Source organism: Rhyacophila brunnea, unplaced genomic scaffold (assembly GCF_057557595.1).
Source record: "Rhyacophila brunnea isolate RB1 unplaced genomic scaffold, BYU_Rbru_1.0 scaffold_4, whole genome shotgun sequence".
Taxonomy (NCBI): domain Eukaryota; kingdom Metazoa; phylum Arthropoda; class Insecta; order Trichoptera; family Rhyacophilidae; genus Rhyacophila; species Rhyacophila brunnea.
The window spans coordinates 52,991,738-53,007,300 of record NW_028233068.1 but is presented as its reverse complement, the minus strand read 5'-3'; the positions used below and the strand labels follow the sequence as shown (position 1 = coordinate 53,007,300).

At 34.1% G+C, this 15,563-nt stretch overlaps 1 protein-coding gene across 1 annotated transcript; it reads left to right on the top strand.

Moving 5' to 3' along the window:
- Positions 1–1,276: 1,276 nt before the first annotated feature.
- Positions 1,277–11,812, top strand: LOC147067511 (uncharacterized). The gene is made up of 9 exons (XM_085954491.1): positions 1,277–1,308; positions 1,882–2,239; positions 2,381–2,506; positions 4,644–4,921; positions 5,960–6,073; positions 7,023–7,128; positions 8,897–9,129; positions 10,189–10,263; positions 10,556–11,812. Exons 3-9 carry the CDS (start codon positions 2,382–2,384, stop codon positions 11,026–11,028), a joined length of 1,404 nt encoding a protein of 467 aa, XP_085810617.1. The 5' UTR covers positions 1,277–1,308; positions 1,882–2,239; position 2,381; the 3' UTR covers positions 11,029–11,812.
- Positions 11,813–15,563: the final 3,751 nt, after the last annotated feature.

Genomic DNA, 15,563 nt, shown 5'->3' with positions numbered 1-15,563 from the left:
ACCATTATTATAATGTTTGAGGCTTTCACGGTTGTTTTTTTATCGTAGTATATTCTTGGGTTTCCACCGTGTCTCCTTCTTCCTTCTTTACTCGACGTTTCTAGTACGCCCACAATATTATTATTTTGAATATCGGAAAAAATACGCAATAAGTACTTACTAAAATTTCGATATTTCCGTTCCTAAAAAAAGCCTTTGACTTCGATTGAAAATGAAGTTTATTGAATTCGCCGGTAAGCATTTTTGACCGGAAGAGGTAGGTACGTAAATAAAAAAATTCTCTAATTCTCTTTTTTTTTATTCTTATTCTCGATTTTTTTTTTTGCGAAAAACAAAAATTCTGTACATTTTCAACAGTGTGATAAGGTGTACTATAGCGTTTGCGTAAATACTTTTCTTGGAACGCATAGTGATTGGAACAGTGCTGCCAACCGTACTATAATTATAGTATTTATACTATAATTTTCGTGTACTATGTACGATATAGAACAGGTATAGTACGCCCAAAATACTATAATTTTGAATATCGGAAAAACTACGCAAAAAGTAGTAAAATTTCGATATTTCCGTAGTATAAATTGATGCAAAGTACTATAATTTCGCGATATAACAGAAATTTGGAGAACCTGGGAAAAAATTGCTCGAAAAACGTAAAAAAAAATCATTGTATAAAATAAAATTCAAAGAATACGTCAGCTGTAAGCGTTTTTGGTCAGAAGAGATACCTAAATAAAAAGGGGTCTCAGAGTCTCCAAATTCTCCGTTAGTTTTTTCTGAGAAACAAAAAGCCTATCAACTGATGACTACGTGAACTATATTTTTTCCCGAAATACTATAATTTTTGAGGCTCTGCAGTGTTGCCAACCGTACTATAATTATAGTATTTGTACTATAATTTTGGTCTATGTACGATATAAAATAGGTATAGTACGCCCAAAATACTATAATTTTGAAAATCGTACTATAATTTTATATAAAAGTACTATAATTCTGCATTTGCCATTTCGCAATCGAGTGGTCTTCGAAAATTTGGAAATCTGCGGCCCGCGGCGAAATATTTTTCCCAAAAAAGACAAGCCGACCACGAAAAATAAAAAAAACAAGCCGACCATGAAAATTTGGGAACCTGCGGCCCGCGGCGAAATATTTTTCCTAATAAAAATGAGCCGACTATGAAAAATTGGGAAAATTTTCATTTTCAACAGATGACAACGCGTACTATATTTTATCTCCAAATACTATAATTTTGGAGGCTCTGTACTATAATTCCACTTTCAAAATATGGCAACACTGGTAAATAGACGTCAGGTCAGACCAGTGTTGCCAACCGTACTATAATTATAGTATTTGTATTATTATTTTGGTCCGCATACTATGTACGATATAAAATAGGTATAGTATGCCCAAAATACTATAATTTTGAATATTGTACTATAATTTAATATAAAAGTACTATAATTTCGCATTTGCCATTTCGCAACCGAGTCGTTTTCGAAAATTTGGAAATCTGCCTCACTTAAAAATTTTCTTTTCCTAAAAAAATGAGCTATATTGAAAAATGGGGAACCTGCGGCCCACGGCAAAATATTTTTCCTAAAAAAACGAGCCGACTATGAAAAATGGGGAACCTGCGGCCCGCGGCAAAATATTTTTCCTAAAAAAAACGAGCCGATTATGAAAAATTGGGAACCTGCGGCCCGCGGTGAAATATTTACACATTCTGCTAAATTCTCCGTTATTTTTTTTCTGAGAAACAAAAAACCTATACATTTTCAACAGATGACAACGCGTACTATATTTTATCCCCAAATACTATAATTTTTGAGGCTCTGTACTATAATTCCACTTTCAAAATATGGCAACACTGGGTCAGACGGTCAGTGTCAGTTTAAATGGCAAAAAATATTGACAATATTGACATAGTTGTTGATGCGAGGCCCCATTGTAGGTATCGAAGTATTAGTCAAAAAGTATCAATGCTTTTGATGTTATGGACTATCTATAATGGAATATGGACATCTGACACTTAGTTTACTTCAATAATTTGCCTAAATATTTTTGTGGTTATCTGTTTGTTGAATCTCATGATAACATTGACAGTTCTGGTATTCACGCTTTTCATTGATTGAATTGTATTATCAAAGTAGTCAGTGAATAGAACTTTTCAATAAACTTGATAAAGGTCTCTGTTCTCGGGTCATTTTCAATCCTTTCGTCATCATTGAGCCTGCGGATATAGGTAAGTATCTGAAACTTACTTAATTAGATGGTTAACAGAACTGTTGTGGAAAGTTTGCGTGAAAGAAACGAGATATTTATTTTACTTCTGCAAAATAGCCCGTGCTTTTGTAACTTAAGCATTCTCTTTTGTTTGTTGTAGGATGCACGAATCATCTACGACCGGTGTTGTCTGCTCCATTAAATGTTGCAAAAACTTCTCAATTAATTTTTCACATAATAAACTAGGATCTCTGTCATTTTGGAGATTTCCCAAAGAGGCGACTAGGTAGGCTATTTTTTATGTCTATTTAAAAAAAATTAATCCTTTGGAAAAGGTAAATTAATGTAGGTACTATTTTTATTACTAAGGTGAGTCGGGATAAGTGTAGCTTAATAAGATATCTCAGTATCTACTACAAATTGGATGATGCCATCTATGGAAAGGTGATAGCAAAGTCACCGATTTATAAAAATAATCAGAAATGGTGTCGATACCATGTTTTTTGAGGTGACTACATGGATTATTCTCCAGATGACATTTTGAAGTCGACGAGTGAGATGGTAGCTGTTACTGAACTATTCTTTTAAACACGGAAATCTGCACATTATGGTTGTAAAATTTGTTGAGTATATTATGTGTTTTGACACCCTGCTTCACGTGTTGTTATCGTTTTACTTATTGATAAGCATTTTAAAGCTTTAATCGAGTAGACACTTTCCCCACGAATGCACGTGTGCCTTTGTTTTGTGTCACACTTCCCCATATATTTTCAATGAATTCGCATAGTCATTATTTTTACTAGTGATGGGGCACGACGCATTATTTATATTGATCGAAAAAATGTTCGCAATTGAAATAAAATGTTTATAATTTTATTGTTGTCGTTTTATGTTAGCTAAGTAGGTAGGTACTCGGAAAAGTGCATGTGTTTCAATTTAATACGCAAGTTTTTAAAATAAGTGCTTATCTAACATGTGATAATAATTAATGTGCATTTTTTCCACATGTAAATATAAACGAAAGACACATAAAGGAGCTTACGACCAAGGAAAATTACAAAAAACAGTTGAATGTGTAAAAAAACAGGATATGTCATATGGATATGTATAATCATGTTTACGAAAGAAGAGAAAACAGTTTTAGCAGAAGTACAATTTTACCCAAAGAGATTGAAACATCTTCTGCAGAAAATTTGCATACGTTGGAAAAGCATGTTTCACAAAAAAAGTACTTAGTCCTCGAATTAATTGGACAGTATATTAAAGAAAATAATATCAACACACCATTTAAAAACGAAGTACCCGGACACAATTGGTTTATAGGTTTTTTTAAAAGAAATATGTTATTATTCAAAGATGATGGTTACCTAAACCCTAATGGCTAAAATTATTAAACATGGAACATGCTTTGCCCATTGATTCTCTGAATGCTGGTTGTCCAAATTCGAAGGAAAATAAAATAAATTGCGGGGCGCGGGTCACACGTTATTCCCGAAGCCCCGTTCGCAGCCGACTGAAGCCACTCCAGCCCGCACCGCGCTACTTTCGTGACTTTATTTTTTGTTTTCGTTACCGCTGCCTGTGCGATGTTTTCGTAACGAATCCGGCCGGGTGGTCAAGATAAAAGCATGTTCCATGCTAAAAACCGCAAGCCGTAGAATATGTTTGAAAAAAGTTTACGATCCTTTTGTAATCAATTGGTAACATAACTTGTATTATTAAACAGACTAATCATCAACCTGAATTTAAAGGATTGTCCACAATGGATATATAATGTTGACTGTCAAGTTTTTCCCATGATCTTTCAAAAAGTAAACTCGTTAGTGTCATCGGATTTCCGTCAACTACCTACGTTAATTAATAAAAAATACGTCGTTTTTCTTTCGGGACATCACTAGTGCTTCATACATTAGTATGACACACTTACCCCAAAAAAAATGTTTTAGTCCATTTTGTTGAAATTCTATACTGTAGTTTTAACTCATGACTCAATATCCATTAAATGAAATATTACCTTTCTATGCATATAATACATTATGGTTTTGAAGTACTTTTGGAATAAAATGAATTTAGTTACACTTACCCCAATATTGGGGTAAGTGTAACAAACTGACTAGTGATCAAAAAATATTAAAATGTCATTATAGTAAGATATACAGTGGGTTCCTTCTGTACATATTAATTGTAATGCTTTTGTAGATCCTACGGTAAAGTTTTCAACTGTTTAAAACACACCTATTCGTCATGAACCACGTTGAAATTCATCTCATTGAATTATATGTCACACTTACCTCGACTCACCTTATATTAGTATCATCAACCAGGGTCGATCCAACTGCTGGACGAAGGCCTTTTTAGCTCGCTCCATTCTTCTCAGTACCTAGTTTTTCACTTTCTTTAATGAACAACTGTTCTGTTAACAGATGCTCAAAATGGGTCCAAAGATGTCAACGCAAAGACCTCAAAAATATATTGGAACTCTTTGGACCAGCTCAGCTGAACGAGCATCACTTCGTCTGCTCCGATCATTTCTCGCAGTCAGATTATGTAGATTTTAAAAATGTGAACCGTGGCTTGACAGAATGCGCAGTACCATCTCTCAGCTTAGTTCCAATTGTCCAAACGCCGGAACCTGGAGAAATAGTAATTACAAGAAAACGATCTCATCAAAATTATTCCAGAAACAACAATGAGAAGCCAGGTAATTTCTTAATTTTATATTTTTTGTTAAGAGGGATTGCATAAATCGACCCGACCCGACCCATCAAAGTTAAGTAATACAACAAATAATGTGAAATTATAAATCTTGTACCTTTTTCAATCAAATTTTTATGGTGATGGGGAAATTATAACTAATTTAATTAAATTAATTTGATTTTCGTTTGATTTCACAACTCGGTTATTCAACGAATCCTTAAATTTATACCAGTCCCACATTTATAGCAGCGTTCCTAAAAAAAATGGATCAATTTATTTATAGACAAGTCCATTTAATGAAAGACATTTGAACATTTTAGTACATATTTTTTTTTTTTTTGACCATGTCCGATCCTGATAGGATCATATGGGCCTCCACAGAGTGGAGGTTTGTATTGACAGATTTTTTTTTTTTTTACGAGAAATGGATGTCAGCCACTTGCTCAACCTATTAGGTCCATACCCTGACACACACAAATTGAAAAACAATATGTGTACTTGCCAGACCCAGGATTCGAACCTGGGACCCACGGCTTTATAGTCCAACGCTTATGCCGCGCGGCCACCGTGGGCGTGCATTTACTTATTTAAAAATAATGCAAATGGAAATTCCTTAATATTCTTTTTTTCCAATGCGAGCCACATAGCTGCTTCTAAGTTTACATATTCTGTCAACTGGCTTCGATGTTTGTTTTTATGAAGTGCATTACACGGAATGATCTTTCACAGTATACAGTAGTAAGAAAAATCGACAATATTAATAAAGCAATTGTTGCCAATTCTTTGAATTAACTTGATTCTTGGTCAACGTATAACTCAGTCCAAAAATTTTCAACCGTGGTATTATTAAAATGGTTTTTCGGTCATGACTCGTTTCCAATAACGCATATTTAACGTTAGCCCAGTTAATTAAATAATACTGAACATGATGTTGGTGGCCGCAGCGAAATCCCTCTGGTGGCCACATGTGTCCACCAGGGCCGCACATGAGAAACACTGGTCTATACTATATGTTGCTTATTTCTGCTTTATTAATTTATAGAAAACTCACAAAAAGAACTCGAAACTTCAATAGCAGATACAGTGAATTCACTGGATCCTTTGAAATCGTTGGTTATTCCACCCAAAGTGGTTTCTGTTGATACATATTTTTCAAGTAAGTATACTATAAAATGAAGTCCTCTCAGTTTATCAACAGTTGGTCAATATCATGATCCAAAATATTTTCTTGTTAGTATGGAGGCGACAAAATCAAACTGGAATTTGAATAGGAACTGTACAGTTCAGTGTGTACTGAAACGATTCCTACATAATAATTATACTGAGGAGTCGTACTTTCAACAAATGCGCAACATGCTAATTAACTGAACAGTTTCTGGACTAAGCCGGCTCTCACATCTAAACTCGCCTTGTCTGCCGCACAGCCATAAATCAAACATTCATATATGTTGCATATGAAGACCGCGTAGATCTACTTAGCGACAGTCGCACGTAGCCTTCGAAACGTATAGATATTTGAATGCGGCGATCGGCGAGCCAGTATAGGAATGACCAATTCATAGGTGTTTGTATGCGACCTGGAGTCATCGACTCGGAGCCCGAGAGGCATGCAACTTGTCGATTGCAACAGCAGATGCTTTTTTCAAACTAAACGGTCGCATTTGACCAATCTGCGGACCTACATTTGGCAACGTGTGTTTTATGAATAACGATGCTGTCACATCGACGTATTCGACACGCAGGCGAGACGAGTTTTGATGAGAGAGTCGGCTAAAGACTAACGACTGTTACAAAAAAAATATCGTTTCCCGATGAATCCTAATGTGATTTCCTTATAAAGTTTCAGTTTGTCAGTTTCAAGCGCCAATTTCTATGCAGCAAACAATGGATGTCTCTGAGTTTACATAAAAATTTGTATTTCAGCTTAATTTTCATACATTTAGCTATTCTTCATCATCTTTGGTGTGATCAAACTATAGAAACTCTTATATTTAATATAAGTTTGCCAGAATTACTCTCATGAGTACTAAATATAATATATTAGCAGCTTGTAATGAATGAAAAAACCGGATGGCCAATATTAATACCATTCTTCATTTTAATAGATCGCTACGGCAAATCCGGAGCAAAATGTGTGGTGTTTGATTGTGATAACTACATCTGCCAACAGAATGCGCCATCATATTATCGGTTTCCGAATGATTCAAAAAGGTAATAAAACGGTATAATATCATGGCTTATGAGACAGGGCGGATGTTATGAATGGATGGTATTTTAATTCCTGCATACATTGACCATTTCGATCAATAAAAATGGTCGACTTGAAACCAAAACATTCACACTATAATGTAGCGTAGCCTTTTGAAAGACTTGCTGTATCAATAATTATTGTACATAAATAGACAGCTAAAAATACTGAACTGTCATTATTTAGAATGATCAGCTGATCAATCACCAAAAAATCACATATGTCACATACATTACCAAAACGTTAAAATAACTGACAAAGATGGTGCCTATAATGTTTTATTCCATGGCCACCAATTCAATCACACTAAAAACATTGCAGAGTTGGCATCAAGTTATGTAATACCAAAGACTTCCTTCAGTTACAAGTTCAAATTCTTTGATTTTAATATATTTTTTTATTCAGATAGTACAGATTACCAAAATATTTTCTAGTCCATTTAGCAACCTACGTAACCTTCTTCGTGGGTCCTGGCCTCCATTCCACTCAGATCCGTCTAAAGCCGTTTCCCTTCAGTGTTAGACACCCATTGTTCCTCCATCTTGTACGAGTTACTCTTTGTCATGTGTGACTCATTTATCCTGTGTATATGGGACAGCCATCGAAAATAGCCCAATTTGACGGATTGTTTGATGTGCAGGCTCCTGTGCAAAATGTACAGCTCATTACTCTATCTCCAGCAATGACATTAATATGGACGAAGCATCTAGAAAATAAAATGACACTCACTTTGTGTCGGGTCTGCCGGATGGCGAAATTCATATTTTAATATCGGTATCCTACGCTCAAATGAACATTCTGCTTGCAAGTGGTCTGGCGACACCGCTGGGTCCGCCCATACAAAATTTCTGACTGTCAGGTTTCGACTCATTTTCTCAGTTATTATTGTGTTACAAAATGCCAATGCGCCTAGTTAAAAATTGTAAAAAAAATCTACTAAACACTCCAAGAAAGATGGGATATCACTTTTCATGTGTTAGTATTATTTATTATTTATAAAATGCCATTTTAAGATAATGTTTATTCAATGCAATTGAATGACAGAAACCATTGGACAGTCGCCTGTGATGCGCTGGGCTCACTTGCGTCTAATCTCCGAGAAGTCGTAAGTAGCCGAGAATCTGTTTCTAACGCAATGAGTCATGACACTAATACGCCATTACAATAAAGGTTATATTACTATAAATTCTCGAAGCTTGTATCGCATAATGGAAATGGATACGTCATATGGTCACGTGACATCTACCTATACATCTGTGAATGACTTTCATGCACAATTTCTCGTGCGCACCGGTATGAAGTGAGTTGTCCATTTAATATGTCATTGATCTCCAGCTCCATCTTGACTGTGTATCATTGATAGGTCTAAGATACAGCGCAGAATGTTCTGCTTAAATGAACAAGATGACTAGTCCTGTTTGTATTTTGTACAAGAAGTGTCAATTCAATGTCTTGGTTGCACCGAAATGACATTTGTTGTCTACCACAATTTCTTCTCTTTATATTTATTTCTAGGTCATTGTCATTGTCACTGTTAATGAAAGGTCCAAGGTATGCGAAATTGTTGACCCTCTCAAAAGCGCAATTGTGTGTCCTGTATCTTGAAAATTCAATTATTATTTTTCTACAAACAATTTCTATTGATAGTTTTTATCTTTATAGATATTCCAATAATTATGGTTAATATTAATTGTTAGCGGACCAATATATGTACTGTATTTTTTCACACAGGTGTCAAGAATGGCTTACAATATTGGATCAACCAAACTTATTCGAAAAGTTCAAGTCCCTCGGTCTAGTATATTGCTACAAAAATTTCAGAGTGTGCTCTGATCACTTCAAAAAGGAAGACTTCAAGAATCCCAAAATGAAAAGTCAAGGTATACTCCGTGATGCAAAGCCATCACTTAAATTGGGTCGGAGGATAAGCGATAAACAAAAAGCAACTAAACAATGTAGCCCTAGTAAGTATAAAAAACACGTCAATAATGTTCTAGTCATACTTTTTCACTAGGTAAGTGTTTACATTTGCCTTTCATTTTTATAGTTGCGATAATACGTACTGCCAGCAGTATATGTAAATGGACTATAACTGCAAATGTTTTAGAAAAACTTTTCACAATAATTATATTTACAATTATTAAAAAATAGCTAACGCTTAATTTTGTTAGTTATTTTATCTTTTATTATGCCCACTATTGGAATTCTCATGGTGTTATCGTCAAATCATGTGGTTGTTTTGCAAATGGAACATAGTGAATTTTTACTTTCACTAACAGCCATTATGGTAAAATGAGCATTGTTGAAGAAAGAGTGATAGAATTGAACTTGATTAACAATACTTTAATATCGTCGGTCCCTATTAAAAAAGTCGGATCTGCAAAATGCTATTTTTCAGTACGAGCAATCAAAAATGTTTCATCAAATATCCTTTGTGACCTATTGCTTGCCATAATGAATAAAAATACGGGTTATAGAAACTTTTCTAAACGTTTATAAAAACATCCGTCTGTCCGGTGAACATAGCAGCAACTGTCAGATCCGACGCATCTTGCTCACCCACGCGCAGCCAACAATGTCGGTTGGTAATAACCGACATTGTTATTCGCACACTCTCGGTAGATCCGTCATTTTTAACTTGAGTATCTCGAAATTTTTCAAACAAACAAAACTGTGATTGTGGTATAAATGTTTAAAGTGTTTAAATAACTTTTACGTAATAATCCGAAAATGACAAAATTTCATATCCGACTTTTTTAATAGGGACCGACGATATTAGACAGCCAACGCCGTAATATTACTTACAAGGGCAAGCACGGTGGCGGATACGGGGGAGGCGGAAGCGGTCCACCACCCAGCGTGTACCTCCCCCGTATTCGCTGCCGTGCTTTCCCTCATAAGCAATCTTACAGCGGTGGTTCTGAAGTTGGTATAAATAATTTCTAGCCATGTCAAAATAAAAAAAATCAATGAAAATTATTGTTATGTTAATATGTATAATCTTGACTTTTTTATTTCATCAGTTACGTTATCACCCCCACTAAATGATGACCTCATAGAGCTGGCTTCTAATACTGAGGAGGAAGCCGAACATGCCAGTAAGTCAGTAATAATTGTTTCATGTGTATTTATAGCAATTGAGCTGATGAGGTCATGTGCATTGTATGGACCGACAAAGTGTATGATGTCCAGTCTAGTAGGGTATTCCCTATGGGAGAAAATGCAGTCCAAAAATCCGCTGGCCAGATGGAGTGGATTAGGTTGGGGTCTGGTGGAGAGTTAGATGAAATCTAGAGCCCTTCTGGGTTGTTCCATTCATGATGATGATTTATTTATTGTCCAGACAAATGTTTTAATGCAAAAATTCATTTTACACTTGATTATTTACAGATAATCATAAACCGGAAAGATTAATTGCCCTCAATATCAAAGATGCAAATTTATCCCGACTTCAGAATATAATACAAACGCAGGAAACTTTTCCGCAAGGTTACCTCAAAGACGAATATTCCTCCGAATTCCATAACATTGTGGATTTATCAAAGGCCAACAAGAAACTGACGGATAAACTGCGAGATTTTGAAGTCCACACTAAAATCATGTCGGAAAAAGTGATCAAATATCAACGGCAAATATCAAGGTTAAGATCGAGAAATATCGCTTTACGCAAAGAGAATCGTTCACTGAAGGCCACCCTTAAGCCGCAGGCGCCCATTATTTTGAAGATGCAACAGCCCCCTGCGGGGACTATTCCTAGATACATACTTCAACCCGGGACTATTCCAGTCACTCAGGCGAAGATAGTCAAAGCGAGGACGCAGACAACACTTGTAGGGAACGATACAGCAACAAAAACTGATTGAGATGATTCAACTTTTAATTGGATCAAACTTATCTACTTCTGTAGTCATTATGAATAGCAGTTCTCATATTTAAGCTGTGCACTCAATGATGAACTGCTTTGGGTTCGTACTGTTGTCGGATAGTGAAGACGAAACAGGAAATTACTCAAACCATCATCATTCTTGGCTCTACAACCCTTGGATGGCCTACGCTTCCTCCAGAAATTCTCTCCATCCCAAACAATCCAGTGCTACCGCTTATTATCTTGGCTAGAGCTTGAATGCCTGATTTTCTGAGCCATATGTTAATTAATGTACATACTGGCCGAGGGAGAATTTTATGAAGAGTTGTTTTGATTTTCATCGAGAGCACCGTATTCTTCAGAAGATTTTGGAGACCAAAATAGCACTTATTGACTAGGTTGATTCGGCGATTTACTTCATAGGTATTAATATATAAATTTCTCTTGTAGCATCCACTCAGTGACTATTCATTAATATTTTTGGTAAGAATGCATTCAAAATATGGGTGCATTTGCAACCATCTTGCAATCCCCGCGTGGTATCAGATCTTTACTTTATCAACTACTACTCAGAACAGACCTCCATGGTTTTTGATCTATATCAGCATTGATACAATACCATACTTTTTCTGACAATTTCATAATAAATGTCAAGCTCGTTAACAAGACTCCACATCTGTCTCCAGCACATTGTGTCTTGTCACCGATTTTAATACAAAATTCACTAAAATTAGGGCAACTGTTGCATAGGTAGGTTTCTTAAAAGTGCAGTATTTTATCTCAAAAAGGTATCAAGAGACATCCATTAAACTTCAAGCAATATAATATCATATCTGCAGAGTTGATCTCATCGGGATTATTAATTTAAAACTTATCCTGTAATAAACGAAATAAAAATTTATTATATATAAATTATTTACATTATTATAATGATAGCCTAGTCGCCTAGTCATGACCTAGTCGAGGACGGTGGGAAAAGAAAATAAACATTTATTTTTCGAATGTCTCAAAACTGAGTTATTTATTTACACCTTCCTGATATGTGACACACAAGCCAACAAAATATAATAAATTTGACATGTTGATTTAACTTTTTTTACAGATAATTAATTGTATTAATTTTCAGTGCGAAAACGTCTGACACGCAATATTATTTCTGGGACCCAGTATGCACTGGGTCGTCAGATCATGATCCACCAAATGAGAAGTGTTGCCATAGGCGGTTTAAAATGTTAAAATAAAACACGATCGAGAATATTTAAATCATATTTATTGAGCACAAACAATTAATAACACTAGTGTATAAGAAAATTGATGATAACATCCAAAGGCTCTCGATTTATGTAATAAATTATAGAACTTACACGTAGATAATGTTTAATGACTTGAACAAATCAGTAGTAATACGTCATATATTTACATCACAAATGTATGGTTTATATTAATTACATTATTATTTGGATTTTATTACATATTACCTTATCGGGATGTTCTTACCAATACATGTTTTTAATATGTAGAATATTATTGCTTAGTAGTTAAAACATTTTATTGAAAATAGATGGCATTAAACATTGACTTTTTATAAATTAAAAAGTTGAAATACTAATTAAACTGAATACAAACGTCCAGTGGCTTTATTACAATGTACATATTCACAATAATAACAAAATGTCGACCAACTGTTAAGGTTAATGTAAGAAACCTCAATTTTATTCAATAAATACAAAATAATAAAAGTCTCCTAATGAACATTTTGATATATTATTTGTCAAAAATAATTTCTACGCAATGTACAGCTGAAAGAAATTGAAAAACAATTTTTGAAGTCATCGGCATCTATTTTACGACTTACGCCTTATTTGTACAGAAATACATCTATTTCTATATTATTTTGCCATACCGAACATGTTGGCTATATTCAATGAAGTAAATTATAACAATCCTAGATTTATAAGACCTCCAAGCACAACTTTCATTATTATTGTTACCCTTGCAAGATTAAAAATAATTTGCAATAATCAATTGTAAGTAGGTACCTATATGATTTTGGCTTATTTGTGTTTGTTATAACATATAACGAAAAATTATATTATGTAATCCATTGTAGAGCGGTGGTTCCATATTCCAATGTTGACGGTGGTGAGGTAATTTCAATCCATCTCATCTTTTATCACAATATCATGCCCCGTTCACTGTTGCCCCAGCGCACCGGGACATGTGATGGCTCCAAAATAGTGGAATATATTGATGGCTCAGTCCCATAGTGCTACAACTAGGAATTAGTAGTTTTGAGTAATGGATGATTAAAGTTTTGACTCACCTATACTGACTTTTTTTACCTATGTTGGCTGCGCGGCTAAAGCGTTAGCCTATAGTGTCGTGGGTCTCAGGTTCAAATCCTGGGTCTGACAAGTACACATATTGTTTTTTCAATTTGTGTATTAGTCGGAGTATGGACCTATTAGGTTGAGCAAGTGGCTGACATCCATTTCTCGTAAAAACAAAAATCTGTTAATACAAACCTCCACTCTGTGGAGGCCCATATGGTCTTATTAGGATTGGACATGGTCGAAGAAGAATACTGACTTTAGAAAATTGACAAAAACATCGACCCTACAAGAACAACTAGTAATTTTTTTGAGTTGTAATTTTGTGGAACTGAAGAGGAGTGATATACGAATATTATAGTTATAACTCAAAACTTGAAATTTTTGACTTATCGTATTATGGAACTAGCCATCGATATTTTTACAGATGACATGGTGAGTTACCAGAATGTAATAAAATGAAGTTTGTATACCTCTTGCTAGGTACATTACATTTTATAAAATTTATTTTCATAGCAGATTTCACTATCTACGATTTGTTTGCCAAAAAAATAGTGGAATGTATAAAACAGAGAGGAGTTTTATAATTTGAAGATATAATTATGTCAATTCGTTATGTACAACACTAAATACGTATAAAAGGAGACATGATTGTATATAAGTACGAAATGAAAATACATAACATTATTTCCCAATTCACCATTCACACAATTTAACAAAATAACCTAAACATATGAATAATTTTACTATATTATACGTATTTAAAATAAATACAACACAACATAATAATGTTTAAATAAATAACAATTAAAGAAAGAATTAATCACCTTGAAGAATATTTATAGTCATTGCTCTCTGGTAACTTGCCATAGATAGACACGTTATTTTAATTAAACCTCTTTATATATAATAGAACTGAAATTCACTCGGTGACATCTGGGTTCGAGAAATTTATAGTTAGATACTGGGTTAATATAGAAATAACGATGTTTTGCGTGGAATGAAATATCATATTGCAACTTATGAGTTGTATCACAGAAATAAGTCACAATGTTCGAATCTTATTAATATTTTTAGCAATAATCACTATCCAAAGCTATCATGGCGCAAAACCCAAATTATTATTGGCAACAAAAATATACAACCAAACATATTATGAAATTGTATACTCAAATATTTAATTTTCACATGAATTAAATACATAGATTAAATAAATTTAACGGAATATTTCATTTAACAAACACATAATAATTAATATAATATGATATAGATCACCCACAAGGTAAAACAGGTTGCCTAGTTCCACAGAGCTGAGGATAGGGGTGGCTCTTAGAACAAATTACACACAACCATAATAAACCAATATTTAGATAAGTAAACAAAATAATAATCTAAAACCACCATTACCACTAAAGCTGACTAAACCATGAACAACTCAAGGGCCCAGCGGGTCTATTCTATACACAAGGCGACTATCGACCGCTAAAGTCATAGTATTTATTACATATTTGTATTGAGGTATTATAATTGTTACAATAAGTTAGCCCTCTAAACAGTCAAAACTGTCTATCTCACTCTAAATTTTATCACAGCCAAGAGAGGTGCTGTTAAAATATAGCACTTATTGCAAAAATTACAACCAACTTATTGTAAGTGTTACAATAAGTGCTAATTCTTTGATACAAACCTACCCTAGTTAGCCGTCGTATTTATCACTTTAGCGGTCGATAAGTATAGAATAGACCCACTGGAGTAACTAATGTTAAATGACAAATATTTGAACACAGATAAAGGTTACCGATTGAAAAATTATTATATCATATTTTTCTTTTGACATTCAGTATAAATGAAGGAACGAACAGTGTTACATATAAAAAAAATATGAAACCCAATTTTTTTTTGGAAAATCAGTAACCTGTATATCTCTATTCGAGCATTTGTCGTATGACATTATTTACTGTCGAGGCCTTCTATGTAGGTATTAAAATTTATAGTAGGTATCTAATAGAAATTATAAAAAATGTGAATCTAAATTACCATGCAATTTTCTTGAGGAACATGCTACACTCCTTAGTCACATATCTGTGTAGTATTTGATGTACGGATGTGGTATTACAGTAAAACCTCCACCAAACCAAAACCAGAAAAAAAATTCGAATTACGAAATATGAAATAGGAAAATATAAAAATTTTGTAAAAAAAA